This window comes from Myiozetetes cayanensis, unplaced genomic scaffold (assembly GCF_022539395.1).
Source record: "Myiozetetes cayanensis isolate MyiCay16 unplaced genomic scaffold, myiCay2020 scf16, whole genome shotgun sequence".
NCBI lineage: Eukaryota > Metazoa > Chordata > Aves > Passeriformes > Tyrannidae > Myiozetetes > Myiozetetes cayanensis.
Window position 1 is genome coordinate 12,027,022 of NW_026087270.1, and position 22,051 is coordinate 12,049,072.

The 22,051-nt window shown below is 54.7% G+C and overlaps 2 protein-coding genes across 4 annotated transcripts; both read left to right on the forward strand.

Annotated features, from left to right (window-relative positions):
* Positions 1 to 629: 629 nt before the first annotated feature.
* LOC126638083 (cytochrome c oxidase subunit 4 isoform 1, mitochondrial) lies at positions 630 to 5,187 on the forward strand. 3 transcript variants are annotated; one of them, XM_050311739.1, is made up of 5 exons: positions 630 to 724; positions 1,585 to 1,664; positions 2,449 to 2,616; positions 3,917 to 4,048; positions 4,923 to 5,187. In XM_050311739.1, exons 2-5 carry the CDS (start codon positions 1,586 to 1,588, stop codon positions 5,057 to 5,059), a joined length of 516 nt encoding a protein of 171 aa, XP_050167696.1. In that variant the 5' UTR covers positions 630 to 724; position 1,585; the 3' UTR covers positions 5,060 to 5,187. The 3 variants fall into 3 exon arrangements, with proteins under 3 accessions (XP_050167696.1, XP_050167697.1, XP_050167698.1); XM_050311740.1 differs by lacking the exon at positions 630 to 724 and adding an exon at positions 746 to 764; XM_050311741.1 differs by lacking the exon at positions 630 to 724 and adding an exon at positions 947 to 965.
* A 1,268-nt stretch (positions 5,188 to 6,455) lies between these two features.
* On the forward strand, positions 6,456 to 19,133 carry LOC126638081 (dual specificity protein phosphatase 22-A-like). The gene is made up of 7 exons (XM_050311736.1): positions 6,456 to 6,476; positions 7,848 to 7,881; positions 8,402 to 8,484; positions 11,070 to 11,119; positions 13,879 to 13,953; positions 14,354 to 14,525; positions 18,856 to 19,133. The coding sequence occupies exons 1-7, from the start codon at positions 6,456 to 6,458 to the stop codon at positions 19,060 to 19,062; spliced, it is 642 nt and encodes a 213-aa protein (XP_050167693.1). The 3' UTR covers positions 19,063 to 19,133.
* The last annotated feature ends 2,918 nt before the right edge of the window (positions 19,134 to 22,051 follow it).

The following is a 22,051-nucleotide window of genomic DNA, read 5'->3' on the forward strand; positions in this document are numbered from 1 at the left end:
GGTGGACACAGGGCCAGGGCAGGGACTGTCTCCCCCCGTGCTGGGCGGTGGGGGGAATTCCACACCGGGAATTCTGTGTCCAGTTCTGAGCCCCTCCAGGACAGACGCTGAGGGGCTGGAGCGTGTCCAGGGAAGGGAACGGAGCTGGGGAAGGGTCTGGACCACCAGGAGCAGCTGAGGGAGCTGGGGGGGCTGAGCCTGGAGAAAAGGAGGCTCAGGGGGGACCTTCTCTCTCCACCTCCCTGACAGGAGGGGGGAGCCAGGTGGGAGTCGGGCTCTGCTCCCAGGGAACAAGGGACAGGATGCGGGGAAACGGCCTCCAGCTGTGCCAGGGGAGGTTCAGGTTGGGCATCAGGAGGAATTTCTTCATGGAAAGGCCTGTCAGGCCTTGGAAGGGGCTGCCCAGGGAGGTGGTGGAGTCCCCATCCCTGGAGGTGTCCAAGGAACGCCTGGACGCGGCACTCAGTGCTCTGGGCTGGGTGACAAGGCGGGGATCAGGCACAGGTTGGGCTCAGCGATCCCGGAGCCCTTTCCCACCCTCAGCGACGATGGGATGGATCCTGGGATTCCGCGCTAAACCTCCACGGGCGGTCCGCCCGCATCCCGTCGGCCCCCGCGCGCGGCCGCTCCGTCCCGGCTCCCGCTCCGCCCGGCTTCCCGGCGTGCCCCGCGCTTCCGGCCGCGGCTCGTTCCGGTCCCGCCCGCGGTAGAGGACGGTCGGCAGGTCGTGGGGCCGGGCCGGGCCGGGCCGGGCCGGGAGAGGGGTGGGAACGGGCTGGGAACGGGCTGGGAGGGTGCAGGGTACCCCCCCACCGCCATCCCCATCCGCACCCGGGCCAGCGGGAGGGCGGGCGCGGTTTGCGGGGAGCTGCCGGCGGGGCGGTGTGAGGGGAGAGCGCTGCGGCCGCCGCCGCCGCGGGGGCTCAGCGTGTCGGTGCGGGGTCAAATCGCCGGTGTCGCCGCAGGTCGGGCGGGGCTGAGGTGGCACTGGGGCGGGGCAAGGTCAGGGCGGGCGGCGGGGCCTCCTGGGGGCTTGGGGGGGTTTGGGCTGGGCTGGGGCCGCGGGGGGAACGCGAGCACCGCGTGGGTGCGGGATCCGCTATCTCTGCGCCCGCCCTGCCCGGGGATGTGCCGGGATCGCTCCCTGATCAGGGATTGCCGCAGCGAGTGTGGGATGTGCTCGGGCTCGGCTCGCTTGTGGCTCCTGGCGTCTGCCCAGGAACGGCTTGTTTGGGAATTAAAGTGTCTTAGAAGGGTGGTTTGGACTGCGGAGTGTCCTTGGGTTCGAGTGCAGGGGGAGAAAGACTCATCCAAGTAAATTATGTGGGGGAATATCCCTGAAAACAAGGGAATGGCTTCGGGTTTGAGTGCAGGAGGCTCTGGGAAGCAACAGGGAGGGAAAGGCTCGTCTTGTAGCAGGGGAATGTCCTTGAAAACCATGGAGTGCTGTGCTGCCCTTTGAAGAAGGGGCAGGAAGCCTCTAGGCTGGCTGGTTTTTTTATATATAAACTATTGGAAAACGTTGCTGTTTCCTCTTGGTCCATTGCCCTGTCCCTGCCTGACTTGGTGCTGTTCCTTCTGCAGGATGCTGGCTTCCAGAGCCTTCAGCCTCGTTGGGAGGAGATCCATCTGCACCTCCCTGTGCCTGAGAGCTCATGGACACGGTGGGTGACGCTGCCCTGGGGGTGGTGAGGGCAGCACACCCAGTCCTGCAGAGCAGGGGCACAAACACTGCCCTGGGGGCCTGGGGAAGGCAGGACTGGGGAGGCTGGAACAGGGGATGGGAGTGGGCAGTGCCACTGCTGGCAGTGCAGAGGTGCTGCTGGGGAGGCAGCAGGAATCATGGAATCAAGGAATCACTGAGGGTGGAAAAGAGCTCTGGGATCATCGGTTCCAACCTGTGCCCGATCCACGCCTTGTCACCCAGCCCAGAGCACTGAGAGCCACGTCCAGTCCTTCCTTGGACACCTCCAGGGATGGAGGCTCCACCAGCTCCTCTGGGCAGCCCCTGCCAATGCCTGACCATCCTTTCCAGGACGAAATTCCTCCTGATGTTAGATGAGATACTGGGAAGGAATCCTTCCCTGGGAGGGTGGTGAGGCCCTGGCACAGGTTGCCCAGAGAAGCTGTGGCTGCCCCATCCCTGGAAGTGTTCCAGGCCAGGTTGGATGGGGCTTGGAGCAATCTGGTCTAGTGGAAGGTGTTCCTGCCCATGGCAGGGGTTTGGAACTGGATGAGCTTTGGGGTCCCTTCCAACCCAAAGCAGTCTGGAATTCTGTTCTTGTGCTCTTAAAATAGCTCCTGTTTTAAATGCTTCACCTGGAGATCTCTTCCCTCCTGGATTCCTTAACCGGCCTCACCTTTTTGACTGAGCTGTTGGGTTTTTGTGCTGTAGGAGATGTTTGTGCAGGAGTTTGATTGGTGTCTCTTCTCTCCCCCCCTCTCCAGCTGGCGTTGTGAAAGCAGAGGATTACACCCTCCCAGCCTATGTGGACCGTCGGGACGTGCCCCTGCCTGAGGTGGCCTTCGTGAGGGACCTCTCAGCGCAGCAGAAGGCGCTGAAGGAGAAGGAGAAGGCCTCGTGGACCGCCCTGTCCATCGATGAGAAAGTGGAACGTAGGTTTGGGGGGCTTTCAGTGACCTGACAGTGGCAATGGCACGATCTCCTCTGCTGCATGTTCACTGTCGTGGAATCATGGAATGGTTTGGGCTGGAAGGGACCTTAAAGCTCATCTTGTTCCACCCCCTGCCACGGGCAGGAACACCTTCCGCTAGACCAGGTTGCTCCAAGCCCTGTCTAGCCTGGCCTTGGACACTTCCAGGGATGGGGCAGCCACAGCTGCTCTGGGCAACCTGTGCCAGGGCCTCCCCACCCTCACAGGGAAGAATTTCTCCCAGTTTCCCATCTAACCCTGCCCTCTTCCAGTGGGAAGCCATTCCCCTTTGTCTTGTCCCTCCAGGCCTTTGTCCAAAGTCCCTCTCCATGTTTCTTGTAGTCCCTTCAGGCACTGGAAAGCCACAGTTAGGTCACCCCTAAGCCTTCTCTTCCATGCTGAACAATCCCAGTTCTCTGAGCCTTTCCTTGCAGGAGAGGTGCTTCATCCCTCTAATCGTGTTCTTGGTCCTGTTTCAGAATGTGAAATAGACCTGCTGTGATGTCTGTTCTGGACCTGAGGTCACATCCAGCAATTCCTTCCTCTTCCAGAAAACAAACAGTAATTGTATTTGTTTCCTGATTCCCATCTGCTTTCAACAAGCCAGACAAAAATCTCTTCATTACAAAATGCCATTGTTAGTCCAGCTGAGGAAAGGTAGCCCCTCAGCTGTGATGTGTATTTGAATGTTAATGACTACTGACTTTTACATTAACCAAATTCCAGCTAATTAAAGCCCTGACTGGGTGTTTTGACTTGCAAATAAAACTGCCTCATTTTTTTCTAACTGCTGCCGTGGTATGAAGTGGGAACCTGGCCAAGGAACGGGTGTCAAAGGTTTAAAACCCTTTGAGGAACTGCTCAGATGTTCCTAAGCACTCTCCAAATCTTGTGTTGCTTTGGATTTTAAAATCCTTAGTGGCAGAGCTGGGAAGCTTTTTGAGATAGAAACATTCGTGTTGGAATAATTTGTGCTAGGAAGTTCTGGGATAACTGGGAATTGGCAGGGAGGAAGGAGAACTCAATTCCTCCTCCTTTCAGGTCTATTCTGCAACTTTTGCACAGCTTTATGATAATCTATAAAATGAAGACTTGACATTGATGTGAGGGTGGAACAGGTGGGGACGTCTTGGTGTGGGAGAGGGCAGCTGATTCCCTTTTGAGCAGCCTCAGGCCTTGGTCACCTCCCTCTGGAGAGTCCCCTGTCACCTGCAAGTCACAGGAAAAGTTACAAGAGATGATTTTGTGGCTTTTTTTGGCAGTGTACCGTATGAAATTCAACGAGACCTACGCAGAGATGAACAAAGTAACAAACGAGTGGAAGACTGTCCTGGGTGGAGTGTTGTTCTTCCTTGGCCTCACCGGCGTCATCCTCATCTGGCAGAAGCACTTCAGTAAGTAACCCTTCAGTGGAGAGCAGGATCAGTTTATGATCCCTAATGGGATATTAGAGAGTTCCCATAAGCTTTTCCATGGGGTCAGGATGGTGTGTGGAAGAGCCCTAGCTGTGACCTCCCAGCAGGAACTGTTTGTAAGTCCCTGAAAACTCTGTCCTGGAGTTGTAAGTTTATGGAGTCAGTGGGTTTGTGGCATAAATATTCAAGAACCTGTGTTGTGAAAGGGTAGTGGAGCTTTGGGAGGAGAGGAAATGGAGGGGAATGAGTGGTGATACTCCTGATCCCAGAGCTTCCCCTCCCTGCTGTCGGAAAAGCTTATTGCTGCCTTGGTAGTGAACATTTGGGCTCCTGCCATGTTTGGCTGCTTTCCCAGCTCAGGATCCGACCTCAAGGGAGCCTCCAGCTGCTGTGAGGCAGAGCAGCAGTTAAATGAGCTGCTCCCTGCCTTGAGGCTCCCAAGAAAAGGAAAGCAGGAAGCTGTTATCTTGGTACAAGCCTTTACTGATGAAGGAAACTGCTAGAGAATCCATGTGGGAATGCGGTCTGAGCTGGATGCATCAGAAACTGGATGTAGGGAGTGTAGGTTTGAACAGATAAGAAAATCATAGAATGGTTTCGCTTGGGAGGGACCATAAAGCTCATCCAGTTCCACCCCCTGCCGTGGGCCTTCCACTGGACCAGGTAGCTCCAAACTCTGTCCAGCCTGGCCTTGGACACTTCCAGGGATGGGGCACCCACAGCTTCTCTGGGCAACCTGCTCTGGTGGGATGACTTCAGGGGAAAAAAGCTTTTTGTTAGTGACACTTGTCCCTCAGTTCCCAACTTGCTGATTTGGCATCACAATATGATTCCATGCAATCCCACCCCGCAGTGTACGGCCCCATCCCGCACACCTTCTCCGAGGAGTGGCTGTCGGCTCAGACCAAGAGGATGTTGGACATGAGGGTTAACCCCGTGGAGGGCATCTCATCCCAGTGGGATTTTGACAAGAACGAATGGAAGAAATAAAGCAACTCAGTGGAACCTGCTCTGCTTGAATATGAAACGATTCCATCACCTGTGCGTGACCTCGTTGCTTGTGTACTGGAACACCCTCTCCACCTACAGAAATGCTAATAAACGTCTGGTTAACTTGAGAGTTGCCTCTTACTGGTCTCTGGATGTGTTTATTGGGGTGGGAGCACCTCAGAGTGGTCTGAGCAGAGTCTGGTTCCTGTCTTGATGTTTTCAGGGCTAAGAAAGCTGCTGCCAAATTTCTCCCTTCGGCTGAGATGGGCCCCCTGGATTGTGCAGATTTTTGGTTTAAAAATGCCCCTCTGAAGACTAAAGCAAGGTTTGCCTTCACTTTGCTCTTTTCCCCATGACAGGAAACATCCATCAGGAAACCTGATGTGGTTTCAAGTCCGTGAATGTGTTTAGGAGCTATGTGGGATCTCAGCCACTTCTTGGCCAGCCTTTTCCTTCCACTCAGAAATTTGGGGAAGGGTTTTAAGGTGAGATAAATTGGTTAGAGTTAAGCAGTGACCTCTCTTTCCTGCATCTGAAAAATCCCTGAAGTGATAAATTTGCCTCCAGGGTGCTGAGAAGGATGGTCTGAGACTGACAGAATCCCAGGCTGGTGATTACTGGGGGTGTGTTTGCTGTGCCTGTGATTTGCTCTTCCCTGCTCTCCACACAGCTCCTGCCTCTGGCAGGCTGGTGGCACGGATGTGGGAGGGGGACAGTGAGCTGCCAGGTGTTCCTGCCTGGAAAATGGATGTTTGGAAGCATACGCTGGAGTTGCAGCATTGTTTTACAGCTCCTCTCATCCCTGTTCCCAGAGGGAAGGGAAGATGGGCTCATCCTCAGTGTTCCATCGGCTGCATGTTGCTTGTGCCACGCTCTGGTTTTCCAGGCCCTGTTCTGAATTCTGCTCATCCCTGGGACCGGGAGCAATCAGCATGACTGGAAGAGAAATCCCGCTGAATGCAGGGCTTGTGCCAGCATGCAGCATCCCAGAGGGAATACCGGGCAGCATTGCTGGGGCCAGGGAGTTGTGCCTCCCAAGACTGTCCTTCCCAAAAGGCTGTGGAAGCTCCAGGGACCCTGGGAGGGAAATCTGAGCCTCACCACGGCCCCGGATCCTTATTTCACCCTCCCCTGCCCGGCACCAACCACTCCTGTGTTTCCTTTGCCAGTGCAGTGGCAGGACCAGCCGGAGCAGCCTGAAGGTGAGCTGAGTTTGCCAGGGCTCTGCATGTTCCCCTCCTGGTACATGTTCCCCTTCCTCCTGCTCTTGGCAGAGGGACGCACCAGAGGAGAGGTCAGATCTCACCATCCTGTCTGGGATTTTTGGGTGTTTATTTTCAGGTAGCCTTGGAGACCAAGAAACCACCTGAATCCAGATCCTGGGGACAGAAAGCCCATGGGGAGTGGAATGAGCAAGGTACCAGGGGCAGTGGGATGCTGGCCAGCACGTCCTCTTCTCCTGCAGCCTGTGGATACTCTTCCCAGGCCACCACGATTCCATAAGTACAACTATTTGCATCGTCCCTTTCTCACTCCCCTTTGAAACTCCAAGTACTTAAGAAAGGAAATTGAGAAAACAAATAATGATTTATATCTAAGGTTTGTATCAGAGGTGAGGAGCAAAGTGTCTGCAGGTGTCAGGAGAGTTGACAGCTGGTGTTAAATGCTCACCCCTTGGGAGTTAAAGCCATGGCATTCTCATTATTAGGGCTGACAGGGGGGTCCCTACAGGGAAATTCCCCCCATACCACCCCCAGGATGTGTCTGTGCCCAGCAGCGGTGTGGGAAGTGGGGTTTCACTGCTGCCTGTTCCTCCAGGGCTGGCAGAGAGGATCAGTTTCTGTTGGTATCCTGAAATAACTTCTTGGTATGTGCATTCCCCAGTTTAAAATTAGACTCTGGGACAACAACAGAAAGATCAAATCAGGGCAAACTCTGCATGGCTCTGGTGTGATTTAGACCTGGGTTTCACCCCCTGCAGACGCAGCCTGACTGGCAAAGTAGCTTTTACAGCTCCCCCCCTGGTGCTACCAAACCCTCTTGGGGATCCTGGGCTCTTGCTGCCAGGGGCTATTGGTGCAGACACTTTCGTAGGATCCCATGGACATGATAATATGCAGGTCTTGGCGTCTCCTTTCTAGTGATAACAGCTGGTGCTGTACAAGTTGTGCTGGATCCAGCTGTTTGCACCCAGGAGCAGGCTGGGATTCAGCTGAATGGTATAGCTGCACTGGATGTGACCCAGTGCCGCTGAAAACCTTTCCTAAAACTTCTCAAACCAGGGGTTTTCTGCCGGATGGGCCCCAGCAAGTCCAGCTCTCTCTTTTTTGTCCCTCTGAAAAACACTCTTGTGGGTTCTTACACCCCATAAATACCCTGAGCTGCCCCTTTTTCTCCTTCATAACCCCACAGAGGCAAGCTGGAGACCCAATTTGCAGCCTTGGTGTCTCTTACTGCAACATCCTGGCCAGAGAAGTGTTATAAATAGCCTGTGCCCATCTATCCCCAGCTGGCAGATGCAACCTTTGAAACTATAGGAGCACATCCAAGTCCCTTCTGTTTCTGTGCTGAGTTTTCCTAAGCTCTGCACTCCTGGAGGGCTTTGGGTTGGTGTTTTGAGTTGTTAATTAAGGTGCTTCATAGTTTAGCTGCTTGGTTTGTCGTGGCCTGAGGAGTTTGGTGCCAGATTTTGTGGTCCTGCTGGAACCACATGTGCAGCTTGATGCTCCCACCACGTTGGATGCACCCTGTGCTTTCTGAACTCTCTCTCCTTTTTGTCACCTCCCAGGTTGTCACAGGCCTCTACCTTGGGAATATCCGTGGTAAGTGCCTTTCCCTGCTCCACCCCTGCAGTGCTGTGGGATCCCTGGGTTAGCTGGCAGGGCTGGAGGATTCCCTCTTCTTGGGGGCTCCCTGTGTCTGCTCCTCAGTGTCTTCCAGAGATCCAAAGCACCCCCAAATCTCTATCTCAATTGCAAGTGTCCAATGTAACTTTAGCCCAAGAAAGGGATGTCCATGGGGAGCTGCTGTCACTAGCCATGCTGGAACACCGGGAAGTCTTTGGCATGGCTGGAAACCTCCTCAGCAGCGAGGACACCACAGCCTTTTCCAAGTTATCAGTACAATTTCTGGTTTTTGGGCGTGGCTTTAGGAGCCTGCTGAGTACCCAGCACTTCCAAGGGGGATTTTGCTTGGAAGGAGGTGCCCAGTCTCCTTCCGTGCAGCTTGTGGGATGAGAAGAAGTCAGGGGGCTGGGAGTGATGGGTGTGGGTTGTTGGTGGGTGCGTGGTCCAGCAGGTCTCCCAGGAGGGCAGGTGATTCCCATGTGGCTCCTGCTTCCAGATTCCGAGGACCATGAAAACCTGCTGAGGAATGGCGTGACCCACATCCTCTCTGTCCACAACGGCGCCAAGCCCGTGCTGGAGGTGAGTGGGGGTGCTGGGGGACCACCCTGGAGGAGCACGGGCTGGGAAGGTGCAGCAGATGGTACACCCATGGGCTTCTCCTGGTGTGGGACAGGGCAGGGAGAAGCAACGCTGGATTTGCACCACTTTGCACCGTGCACCGATGAGTTGCACCCAAAGGGGCTCGGCGCTCGCTTTGGGGAGGGGGAGAGCGGGGTGTTTTGGGGTCACAGGCACCACTCGGTGTTTTTGGGGCGCGGGTGGGACCCGCGGCGCTGCGGGGCCGGTCCCGCGTGTGCCCGGCGCTGCCGGGGGGTCCCCACGAGAGGGCGGCGGTGCCCCGCGGATGGAGCCCCGGCGGGCGGGGGGGGACACGCGGCGGAGCTCGGGACATCCCCCAGGATCCAGAACCTCCTTTACCGCTGACCCCACAGCACTGCGGCCCCCCGGGATGTCAGCTGGGAAACTGAGGCAGGAGGGAGCTGCCCGTGGGTCGAAGCCAGAGGTGCAGGGAAGGTCTCTCGTGCACAAATCCTGCCTGGACGGTCCCACGAACTGGGAGCAGCCCCTTGGGGTTTGGCTCACAGGGGTGTGTGAGGAGCATGGCCACGGGGTGCTGGATGCCTGGTGGGGAGGGCAGAGATGGATAACAGGGTGGGCACAGCCATGAGGGGAGGGGGAAAATCCTATAGATCATCGTATCATAGAATCATGGACTGCTTTGGGTGGGAAAGGACTTTAAAGTGCATCTTGTTCCACCCCCTGCCATGGGCTGGAACACCTACCACCAGATCAGGTTGCTCCAAGCCCTGTCCAACCTGGCCTTGGACACTTCCAGGGATGGGGCAGCCACAGCTTCTCTGGGCAACCTGTGCCAGGGCCTGACCACCCTCACAGGGAAGGATCATTCCCTAATATCCCATCTAACCCTGCCCTCTTCCAGTGTGAAGCCGTTCTCCCTTGTCCTGTCTCTTCAGGCCCTTGTCCAAAGTCCCTCTCCAGCTCTCTTGGAGCCCCTTTAGGCACTGGAAGGGGCTTTAAGGTCTCCCTGGAGCCTTCTCCTCTCCAGGCTGAACGGCCCCAGCTCTCCCAGCCTGTCTCCAGAGCAGAGGTGCTCCAGCCCTCAGAGCATCTCCGTGGCCTCCTCTGGACCCACTCCAACAGGTCCACATTTTTCTTGTGCCGGGGGCTCTTCACGCCAGTGTTGGACCTGCTGCCATCTCCCAAATCCTGGGATGCTGAAAAAAGCAAAGGGGATTGGCAAGACCCCTCATCCTTTTGGGTCCATGGCGGGGAGGGAGCCCCAGCAAAACCCCAGCTGGAGCCTTTTCCCTGCTGAGGGATTGGGTAACGTGGAGGGGGGAGAGCGAGAAGGAAGGAGGAGGTGGCAGAGAAACGGCTGGTGGCTGGGGAAGGGGCAGCAGCTGGGGCTGCTGAGCCCGGGGCACGGCCAGACGGGGAGCAAACCACACGGGGAGCTTACAACGAGCTTACAACACGGAGCAGAGCCGCGGGGGTGCGGAAAGGGGAACCGGAAAGGCATGGTGGGTTGAGCAACGTGTCAATCACGGCCCCGGGCCGGGAACCGCAAACCCCAGCACCGTTCCCATGCGTGGCCCGGCTCCCCGAGGTGGGATGGGGACACCCAGCCCCGTGGGGAAGGGGAAGCCGCCGGGAGCCCAGCAGTTAATCCTGGATTGGTGTGTGGGTCAGGGTTTTTGGGGGAGGATTGGGGTTGGTTTGGTTGCTCCGCTGCTTGGCACAGTGGCTTTGCCATTGGGGTGGCTCTTCTCGCTGCGGGGAGGTCGGGTTGGCGCCGGGAATGGCGTGGAGCCATGGATGGGATGGAGAGGTGGTGCACAGGAAAGTTTGCATCAGTCTTTGCAACATGGGTCTTTCCAGCACAGAATTATCCCCATGCCCACCCCTCTCTGACCCTTCCCTCCTTAAATAATCCACTTTTCCCAGCCTTCTGATTCCTGGGCTGGAGGATGGTCCATGGGATTGGGCTGCATCAACCAGGGAGGACCTTTCAGCTGCGACCTGCTGGAAATGGGGCAATCCCTGGTGCTCTGGCTGCAGGATTTCCACACATTCAGCTAAGAAAGGACAAAAAAACCCTGCAACCCCTCAGATGAAAAAGAATCTAATTTTAGCTTAGAACAGGGAGGATCGAGGAAGTGATGTTTTAAGGAGAGGAAAGTGATCTGACCTAGACCAGCATGAAGCAGATGATTTATGGTGGATTAAAAGGACAGGGAGGAAATAACTCATTGATGAGAGCAGCTTCGTCAATACGTGTTCACACATGTCTTCCTGGGGGTCTCACGGCCCTGGGAAGGGGCTGGCTCTGTTTTGGGGTGCTCCTGAGCATTGTAGTGGCCCTCCACAGCCTGGCCTGCCCTCTGGGATGAAACAGGAAGAAATAGCCTGTTGGATGGGATGGATGCACCCACCCATCAGAGTGGAGCAGGGTGATGGTACCCAAAAGTGGTTTTCAGCTTTCCCCTCCCCTGAGGGTCAGCTGGGAGGAGAGAAAAGAAAAGAATGGGGGATTTCATGTTTCTTGGAGGTGTTTCACTACTGTGACCATCTTTGTATTGCAGGACATGACCTATCTGTGTATCTCGGCCTCAGATTCATCCAGTCAAAACCTGTAAGTTGTTTCCCATCCTTTTGCCTCCCAGATTGTGTGCTGCTGGTTGTCAGTCAATAGAAGTTCAGATGCTGCAGGAGAAAGGTTTAGTCCATTCATACTGTGACATTCTGTATCATTCCTGAGCTTTACATAATCTGGAGTGTATTCCCAGGGGAAAATAGCATTTTAGGGCATTTTAGTTTTCCATCAAGTTTCAGAATTATTCTACTGTGCAGGGTTGAAAATTGGAGTGTTAGAAAGACAATGATTTATTTTCTTTGGAAAGATAAAGAAAGTGTTTATTAAAAAAACGTGGTTTTTCACCACATAAAACACAGATAATTATAACTCTTGCAGTGATGCTTTTGAGATGAAGCTGAAGAGAGGTGCTGGAAGGGAGCTCCAGGATTTCGTGGGATGCTGGTACTGGGGGGAGGCACCATTCTGCTGCTGCTTTGGGCAACGGGCACCCATAAATCATCCATTTCAACCAGCAAATGGGCAACTCCAAGGGATTTTTCTGTCACATCAGATCCTAAAAAGCATCAAAACTTGATGCAGAGGGACCAGGGTGAGCCCTGTTTGTGGAGGTGCTGGTTTTTCCAGCATCCTTGGGAGCAGCCATGCCCGGGGGTGGGATTCTGCTTGCTCATGCTCCCGCTGAGCGGAAAGAGAAGCTTTATGAGAAAACCCTGCCTCAGCAAGAACTGGGTTTTTTGGTTGTTATTTTTTTTTACTCTTTGCTCATTTCTTGGCATTTCTGGCATGTCTACAAAAGGAAAAATAAAAAAAAAGGAAAAAAAAAATAAGATAAGGCTGGCTGCCGGAAGGAAGACTTGTTCAAGGAACTATTTTCTGCATGTCAGTTTATGCCTTGGATTTCACAATCCTGGTGAACTTGTGTCCTGCAGAGGAGATGCTTGTGACTTAGGAGCTCAGGAGCCCGATCCCACGCTTTAAGGCTGGAAAAGCACAGGGGGAGTTTTCCTCTGGCTGGCTGCCTGGGGGAAAACACCCCGTGGAGTGTGTGAGGATGGATGGGGTGGCTGAAATGCTCACTGCCCTCCCTGTGGGATGGGTTGGGAGAGGGTGCTGCACACATGGAGTGGGCTGGAGGCACCAGAATCATGTGTTTTCAAGGAAGGGACCTTCCTGTTGGTCCTATCAAGGTTCTGAAGAGGAGGATTGGGATCTGGAGAGCCTGGAGCTGTGTGAGCAGCACCTGCAGGCCCTGGGGGATGCTGCCTGCTTGCGAAGATAAGTAGGACAAGATGAAATGCCCTGGGACAAGCTTTAAGCAGGGAAAGGCCTCCTTAAAAAATGCTGCTGCAGTGGGGGAGGATGAAGATTATGAGAAGCAGTAGACAGACATCTCCTTCCAGGGCTGAGAGGCTCAATATTTTCAGTATGAACACAGTGTCAGATACTCCCTCATCTCTCGTCTTCCTGGGCAGCAGAACCCCCTGTGATTCCTGAATAAACTCATCCTTGGCTGGTTTCTTAGAAGGAGCTGAGCCCAGCGCTTCCAGGGCGAGGCAAAGAGCACCCCCTTCCATGGGCTAGCAGGGATGGAGGAGATTTTGGAGGGTTCTGCCTTGTCCCCACAGGGAAACCAGCTCCCTTGGGGAGGGGCACAGTGGGAATAACTCTGCTGTAGCTCATGCCCTGGCTTTGGAGAAATCAGGAAGGCTGTGCAGGCACACGCCCACCCCGTCACGCGGAGGCAGAGGAAGTCCGGCGCCGGAGCAGAGGTGCTGCTGCCAAACAGATCCTCTTCTTCTCCTGGAAAACCCAGGGCTGCGTGGTCAGGGAGGCCACCAGCAGCACAAATGCCACAGAATTAGGTTTTCTGCCTCAAAACTGCCCCAGAGCCCAGTGTGGCTGTGAGGGTGAGCAGCGATGGGCAGCATTTGTTGGAAACACGTGCCAAGGAGAAGAATGCCTGGCTCAGTGTGGGATCTTGGAAGCTCAACAGTTCCAGCATCCCATCCAGTGATGAGCAGGGGGGATGTGTCTCACAGGAGCCTGTGTAACCCTCCCACAAACACCCACCTCTATTCCATCAGTGCCCATGGAGTTAGTTATCCTGTGTTCCAGGTCTCCGTCAGAAAGCCCTGGCTCCAACCCCTGTTTTGCTGGTTTGGGTGAATGTGCTCCCTCTGCCTTGCCAGCAGTAGCTGGTTATGTTTTTGGGAATGCAGACACCAATCCCTGGACACAACTGCGTTGCTGCTGGCAGCCCTACCTCCATGGCATGGGCACTTCTCCATGCCCTTGCATGGGTGGAAAGGGGACCTCCAGGCAAAATACCTCCAGAGACACCCTTCTCCCTGCCTTCTTCCCTGCTGACATCTTTCCATCTTTCCCTTGGAGGGAAGCAAGTGTTTTTGGCATTATTTGGGAATTAGGGTTTAGGTGATGGCTCAGGATGAGTGCTGATGTAGGAGAGTGCATAAGATGACACCTTTCCCCAGAGGATGTCCCCCTGGGGTCCTCCCTGAGCAGTTTTTTCTGATGGCACCACCATCCTTTCTTGATTCCTCAAGAAGCAAGAAATCCCCTGGGAAATCTCCCAGGTCATTTTCTTCCCAGCAGATGAAGATCATCCCCTTTGCCTTCACCTGGCAGAGGAAGGATCTCCGCTCCCACCCCACACTGGTGGCCCCAGGGTGGTGGGAAGTCCTTGGGAGTGACACAACGGCAGTTTCCAGGATGTCTTGGTGCCTGGCAGGGATGGACAGCCCTCCCCTGCTCACCTCCTGCCTCTATCCTTGCAGGCTGCAGCATTTTAAGGAGAGCATCAAGTTCATCCACGAATGCCGGCTTGGTGGGGGAGGCTGCCTCGTCCATTGGTGAGAGCTGCTGGAACCTCCTCGTGCCCCATCAGTCCTCTGGGAGGTGGGGATGGGCTCCCAAAAGGTGTCCTCGACTTCAAACATTACTTGTGGTGGGGAGGGAGGAGAGGAGAAGAAGGAACAGCGAGAGGGTGACAGGGGAAGGTTTCCCTGGACCCACAGGGACGGGTGGTCCATGTGCTGACAACCTGAGCATCCAAAGTGGTGGGACAAGGTGGTGCCACCTGCTTGGAGCCACCAACAGTGGTGAGAGAGGGAGAGAGTTCCTTACCCCTTCCCAATCCATGCCCAGGGAACCCTGCTGGCACCCCAGCAAGGCAGGGTGCCCACGGGAAGCCGTGGGTGTCCCACACCAACCCCTGCAGTGGGAATAACGCTGCTCCCTCCCCCGTGCCAGCCTGGCTGGCGTCTCCCGCAGCACCACCATCCTGGTGGCTTATCTGATGACAGTGACAGAGCTGGGCTGGGAGAGCTGCCTGGCTGCCACCAAGGCTGTGAGACCCTACGTCAGCCCCAACTCCGGCTTCCAGCAGCAGCTGCAGGAATATGAGAGGACCCTGCTACAGGAGGTACGTCCCACCCTGATGTCCCCTTAGATATTTGGTGGAGGAGTTTGCAGCCAAGCAGGCCTCTTTTGCATGCAGCTCTCTGCATGACCAGCTGTTTGCCCCAGCTGGCTTTTGGGGATGTTATTTATTACCTGGGGATTTGGGGGTTTGCATGCAAAAAAAAAAAAAAAAAGAGAAAATTAAAAAAAAAAAAAAAAGAAGTGTTTATGTGAGTGCACTTAAGGCTCTTTCAAACCTTAAAACCACAGTTATTTTCTCGAGAGTTCAGTTAGGACACAGTGGGAGGGATGGCAGAGCAGCTTGTCCCCTGGGAGCCTCAGGAAGGAGCTGGGCTGATTCCCGGGAATGCAGTGCAGTGGGAGCTGGAGGCTGAAAGGGGGAGAGGAGAGGGAGGAAGGCTCTTGCAAGCACTGTCGGGATGTCTGTGTGTTCTTGGATCTAGCAGGGCTTCCTCTGAGAGCAAGTCCTCTGCTTTTAAGGGAAGGGACAGGCAGAAGCAAGTGTGGGTGGAGAAATCTCCTCTTTCCTCCCCAGCATGACGTGGAGCAGCAGATTTTAGGAGAGCAAAAGCTCTGGCTGGCTGGATTCCCATCCTGTGCAAGGGAGGGATGATGTAGCTGAGCCAAGCTGGCTGCCGGCAGCTGGGAGTGACAGCGGCACGTTCAACCAGGAGAGCAGAGATCAGAGCTGCCCTTTGGAACCGGAAAGCCCTCAAAAGCAAAGGGAAAGGCCTGTAACAGCACAGCTCCCACCAGGCTGTCCTCCAGCCTCCCACACTGGACCCTGCTCCTTCACCCAGCACTGGGATCTGCAGCCAAGGGGTTTGGGACAGGGGTCCCAAACTGCACGTGGGACACAGATGGACCTCTGGAAGGAAAAAGTAACCCCCAACTTGATGTGGGCAAGGCACCTCACAGCCCAGGTCACCCCTAAACCTGGTTCCATCCCTGGAGGCAAAGCCCCCCCATCCATCCACTCCAGCCATGAGCATTGTGCCATGGCCCCATGGCACATGGCAGAGGGGACCTGGTGGTCTCTCCAACCATGTCGAGCCCTTCAGGGCGATTTCTCTCCTCCCAGGACAGAGACAGGGCCAGCATGTGACACTGGCCCGAAGTTCAGCCCCTTCCCCAACACCAAGTTCCCTTCCCTAGGTTCTGGCAGTAGTGGGCGGGCGCTGTCACATGAGGGATGTGGCTCTGCCCCGTTATCACCAGCTTGCAAAAATACCCGCAGATGAGGGTGGAAAATGCTCCAAGGGATTACAAAACACCCGTGGTGTTGGAGATTCCCTGCGGGGCTTCCCCTGGCCAGGCCAGCGCTCCCCAGCCCTTCCCACGTTCTGGCCACGTCCCAGCACAGACCGTGATGTGGGGTTTGTTCTGCCCTCTCTCCATCCAAGTTATTCCTCCTGCTCCCCAAAATCCAGACTGGGTTCAACAGGCACCAGGGTTTCCTCCCTCTTCCTTAGAAGATGCTCTGCCGTCACTTCAAAGTTTTGCCAGTGGCTTTGCAAGCATTTCCCTGAAATACCCAAGGCAGAGCCAAGGGTGGGGGTGCTTGGATGTGTTTTCCTGAGCCGTGGGATTTAGAAAGAGCTGCGCCTTTTCCTTGAAATCCCGTGTGTTCCCCGCGGTGGCAGCAACGGGGAGGGAATGGCCCTTCATAAGCGGACTGCTGCCAGCACGGCCGCGGAGGCAAAGGCTGGGAGCGAGGAGGGTTCCGGCATTACTCACCCACAGCTGCATTTGGAGCAGGATGGATGCTGCAGCCTGACCGGCTGCTCCCAGCTCCCCCCTTTGCCAGAGGAAGGGATTGGCAGGCAGGTCAGCCGAGGAGGATGGCCAGGGGTCCCGCGGGGTGGTGGATGCTGTAGGCACCGTGTCCCCTGGGATCCGATGCCGTGTGGGTCCTGTGCTGTGCTTCATGACAAGCAGCCGCTGCCTCACCTTGGCCGTGGGAGGTCGCAAATTGTTCCCGTTGGTGGCTTTGGAGTGGTTTTCCATGTGTATCATTAGGATGCAGGACCAAAGGTATCATGACCTGAGCCTCAGGGGTTTAATTTCCCCATTTAGCCCAGCTGTCATTCTAGCAAGCAGCAGTTTGGAAGCACAGTGTAGGGAGCAGACCTGGATAAGGGCTGGGCAGGCTGTTCAAGGGGAAAAGTCTCATCCCTTGTTGGTTAACACCTGTGAGGAGCATGCCTTGGTGCCTCAGTTTCCTTCATTGCAGGCATCTCAGATGGGACCCTGGGAGGCTGGAATGGGGAAGATGCTCCCTGGGACTGTCCAGCCAGCTCCTTGCTACAGGAAGGACGTCTTGAGCGTGCAGCTGTGGTTTCAAGCTGGCAAATGGTGCTTATCTGGGCTAGATGGATAAAGAAGGAAGGAAGGGACCAAGAACAGCAGCAGGCTGAGGGGTAAGGTTAGAAAAGGAAGTCAGTGAGCTCAGAGAAGACAGTGTGGATGTGAGAGAGGGCAGAGATGGGCATCCTGGTGATGGACCTGCTCCCCCGTGGTGCTGGCACACCATGGCCAGGCTGCCTTTTCCCCTCTGCTGCTATCCCAGATGGGCTGGGTGCTCCTGGCACGGGAAGAGAGGAGGAGGAGGGCAGTGGGTTAGTGGTCAGTGCTGGAGGAAATGGGCTGTAACCACTTCTTGCTCTGGCTTTCAAAGGAAGTCCCTGGGAGCAGCAGCAGCAGGGTGCTTCCCCCACTCCCGCCTGCTCCTTCCCTCCTCACTGGATGGGGAGTGTCAGCTCCCAGCCTGGGTGTTGAGTGCTGGGCCTCGGTGGGTGCCAAGCCTCGATGGCCAGGCTGGACTTCCTGTGGAGCTTCATCCCACTGGATGGTTTGCATGGGAAGGATGTTTCTGCCATGAGTAGCTGGCATGGTTGCTTGCCCCAGATCCTGTCCCAAATCCTTCAGGACTCGCTTCCCAGTGGTTGTTTTCTAGCACAGAATACAGGTCTGGCTCCCAGGGTCTTCCTGCCTGCAGATAGCAAGTGTGTAGCAGCTGCGGTGAGTCCCACTGTCTGAGGGAGTGGATTTGGGAAATCCAGACATTCCCAGTGGAAATCCCCTCTGCCTGAGCTGACTTTCCCTGACTGTAGGAGAGGGGGATGCCACCAGGGTCAGTCTCAGACTTTCTTCTGTAGTGATTCATCCAGATCTGGCAGGACTGGACTGAGCTACCAATCCTGCTGTCCTGCTTCCCAAACCTTTGCTGGGAGCTCCGTGGCTCTGGGAAGCCGGAGCCATAGCAAGGGCACCTTGCCCTGGGGGTGCCAAGGCTGGGCAGCTCATGGAGGCTACTTTCCTGTCCCTCTGGTTCCCCCAGCTGCACCCCATGCCTGTCCCTGTGCTACTCCATTGCAGGGCTCCGATGCTCTGATGCTCAGTCTCTCTCTGCCTCCTTTGCACCTGCAGGTCCCTCCATCCTTTTCTTAAGGTGTTTGGTGTTGTTGGGTGTACTTCTACCACTCACCCCAGTAAGCTCTTGCTGGAGCAGCTGGTCCCAGCTACTCAGGGAGAAGGCAAAGCCCTGTCTGTTCCCTGTGAGCACTGGACAGCCAGCATGGCAGGTCCTGGCAGAGCTGCCCATTCTTGCCCACTCTCTTGGGTGCTGCCATCTGGGGCTGTCTGGCTCCTTCTCATTCAACAGTAACGGGAAGCATTTCTGTGGACCATCTCCTGCTTCTCAACCACCTCCAGACCTCAGCCTGCTGCCAGCTGGCCTCTGGCCACCTGGATGCTCCAAACTGCCACCGGAGCAGTCTGACTTCAGTGAGGAGAGGGGAGGAGAGGTGCCCCACAGGCTCCCGGTGCTGAGGAAGATGCTCTGACAACAAACCTTCCTCACCTTGCAAGAGCCAACTTGGCCGTGCTGGTCGTGACAGCAAGTCCAGCTTGCCCCTGTGGGAGAAAGAGTTGGGAAGCTTTCCTTACAGGAATTCAGGCACACGAGGAACAGCAGCGGCTTCTTGGCAAGGAGAAGTAAATAAAGCTGCTGTCCCGGCTGCAGCCAGTGTGGGAGGCTAAGGATGCTGCCAGCTCTCCAGGCCCATCCGTGCCAGGCTGGGGATGTGGGGAGCGCTCAGATGTGGGGAGTTATTGCATCTGCAGTACAATGTGTGTGGGCTCCTGTGAAACTGGGATTTTCCTGCATGCTGGTTGTGGCTGGGCATCCCCTGGCCCTTGCTGAGGGGGGCTGGGGTGCAGCGGGCATTGCTTGGCTCTTGCTGCTTTCTACTGCTGCAGTCCTGCTCCCTACCTGGGGATGTCTCAGCCCCTGGTGACCCTGACAGTCTGTTTTGGCTTTTTCCTCACAGTATCGTGCCTGGATCCGCCGTGACTATGGCAGGAACCCATTCCAGGACCAGGAGGAGCTGCAGCGCTTGCTGGGCCAGCAGAAGCAGGGGCAGAAGGAGCAGCAGCTGGGGAGCAGGGATTGCTCCTGGCTCCGCTCTGCAGCTCCCACCTACCCACCTCCCTGCCACACAGGTGGCACCGGCGGCAGCAGATGGATGAACAGATAAGCAGCTGGCTGCTCTTGGGCAGGCGTTGGGACTTGGACTTGGAAAACTCACTTCTCCTTGCCAAGCACCTCTGGGGGTTCATGTCTGGGGCAGAAAGCTGCCAGCACCGGCCCTGGGCTCCAGGGCTGGAGCTGGAGGGACAGGACTCACAGACCCCTCTCTTGGCTGCCAGCTCAGTGTGTACCCCTGTGCAAGCCAGTTAGTTGGTGACAGGGTCTTGCTCTGTCCTGTTCCCCCATTCCCAATGGATCATGGCCACTTTCCATCCCCAGGCGCAGCAGCCAGCCCTGTCCCTCTCTCTGACATGTTGATACCTGGACACTCTTCTGGCAGGGCATGGGAATGGTGGTGCAGACCTTGGAAAGCCATGGTGGGATGAGATGGAGAAAGGCCACCTTGTCCTCTGCTTTGCAGTGACACTGGGGCCGATGTAGCTTGCCCTGAGGAGGGAGGGATGAATCCTGGGTGTGGAGGTGCTGCTTAGCCTTGTCTGGCACCCAGAGGGATGGGAAGAGAGGCTGGGGGCTCCTGGGGCTGCAGATGCACCCCGATGTTCTTGGACTTCCTGGTCCAGCCTGTCCTTGGCAAACATCTGTCTGGCATTTTTCTTAACCTACCCACAGGGAGGGGGAAATCCAGCAGTGCTGGAGGCTGCCTGTCCCACTGCTTCCATCCCCAGAGCCAGAGAGGCTTTGGGGTTTCCCTGAGCCTGATCTGAATGTTCCTGTTAGCAAAAGAAGCCAATTGCTTGGTTGAACTCAGTTAACCCATGGACCAGTTTAATGCTGCCCCTCTCCTACAGCACTTTTTAATATCAAAAGACTGTGACTATGTCCCGCTTTTCATCCCAAACTCATTTCCAGGGCTTTCATTGGCAGAACTCCCCCTACCTGTCCTATAAGGAAGGGGTCTCATCCCATTCAGCCCTTCCACATGGAAACCTTCAACCCTTCCATGCCACTTTGCCCTTTTACTACAAATACCTTGTTTGGCTTCTCAAAAATATCTGTTCTGAAATTCCTTCTGAGAAAAAAGGCATTAAAAATATTTCTAGGAATTCTCTTAATCAAAACTTCTGGGTACTTGAAGTGTAACAGCACCAGGGGTGACTCACCCAAATCCTAATAAAGATGAGAGTGATTAAAACCATGAGGATGCCTGGACTTGATTTGTGGTATTCCTAGTGGGAATAGAGAGAGGGAATGACATGACCGCTCTGCTGATGTATCTTGTTTCTCATTTTCTTGATGAGAACCACCAGCAAAATTAGAAGATTTAGAGGATCAATGTTTAGCCATTATGTATAGAATTCTGGGAAAAAAAATTATGCAGGCTTTTCCCACCTTTTCCAGTGGAGAAAAGGATTCCCGTAGCTGTAAGTAATGCCATGGTTTGTGCCTGCAGCTTGTTCTGTGTGGGAAAGCAATTAATGAGATCAAGGCCCATAAATGCTGTTGATGGAGTAGACTGAAGGGAGGTTGAGCAAACTGGATCAATATTAGATTTACAGCCTCTGTTATCATTTCAGGAAGCAGAAAAATGGAACTTGCACACAGGAAGAAAAAAGAGAAGAAAGTGGGTTTCTGGTGTTAATAGGAAGTCATTGGAGATGGGTGATAACAGAGATTGGGTCTGCAGTAGGTGTGATAACCTCCACAGAGTGCTGTCTGTGCTGTCCCTGATCCAGCCTGGATGGCCATGTCCTTCCTGTCCCACAACTGCCCATCCCATAGGATTCAAACATTCCCCAAGGAACCGTGGCTCCAAAGCAAAACTTGGAAAAATCCCCCAGATTTGGGGTATCACAAGGGATGCTCCCTGTAAACTGCAGCATTCCCCATGCCTCGCATCATAGCAACAACTATGCCCAAACAGCATCTAAACCCAATTTCCCCAAAATCTGTGGAGTGACCCTGGTGAATATACATATTTTTCCACTCTGGCCACAGTGGGACCTGTGGTGGCTTTAGGCTTTCTGGGAACTGGAATGCAAGCCCTGGGGCAGTTAAAACTGGGCTGATTTCCCCTCCTTTCTGCATTGCAAAGCTCACTGCACACTTGGCTGCTCAGCTCTCCTGTGCCACATCAGCTTTCCGGGAAGCCTGGTGCCTCTGGCACAAGGAAAATCACTCCACTGAAGCATGAATGAGCTTCCCAGGGTTTTGTTCACACAAAGGGAAATAGCTCACAAGAAATTCCTGGCCCTGTTGCTCCCCCTAGGCATCCACATCTTCTTTTGCCAGCCATGGGCAGGGCTGTGGGGCATCACACTCCCAGCCTAAACTAAATACCTGAAAACCCATCTTAATGGAGTTATTATTTTATCCTCACTCCAGGGAATTTAGATTTTTCCTTTTCAGGCTGCCTATGAAGTGGTAGAGCCAAAATGAAGTGATGGGGTCACCCCACTCCATCGCAATGTTTCTAGGTCTTTGATCTTCAGAGGGGATGGAGAGGTTTGATTATACAAAGACCCTTTAAAATATCCTGAATTTGCCAGAACTTTTACAAAATAAACAGTTTTTTACAGGGGTGTGTCCATCTGGCATGAGGAGGCAGGATCGGTGTTGTGAGGGACAGTGATACAACCCCCCCTGCAAAAAAGCTCAAATTTTTTTTGTCAAAAAAGAGAATTAATCCTCCTGACCGTATCTGGTTGCAAAAGATGTTTTTGGCTCTCCCTGAATCTCATGGGGAGGGATCTGATAAGGATCATTTGGGTGTTTAAAAACAAGGACTGTTCTTTATTAGAAATGACAGGAAAGGTTGTGCACCTTGGATCTTTACTTTTATTAAACCATCTGTGCAGCTCCATACATTTCCCATTTCTCTGTATTACCCACATGGGAGTAATTATGGTTTTCTTCCAAGAAATCTGAGTGTAATCTGGTAATCCCAAAAAAAACCCCCTCTGAAGTCAGGCTGCAGATGGTCCTTTATGCGCTGCTATGGCCAGAGGCCCTGGCTGGGCATGGCCAGGTTGGGCTGG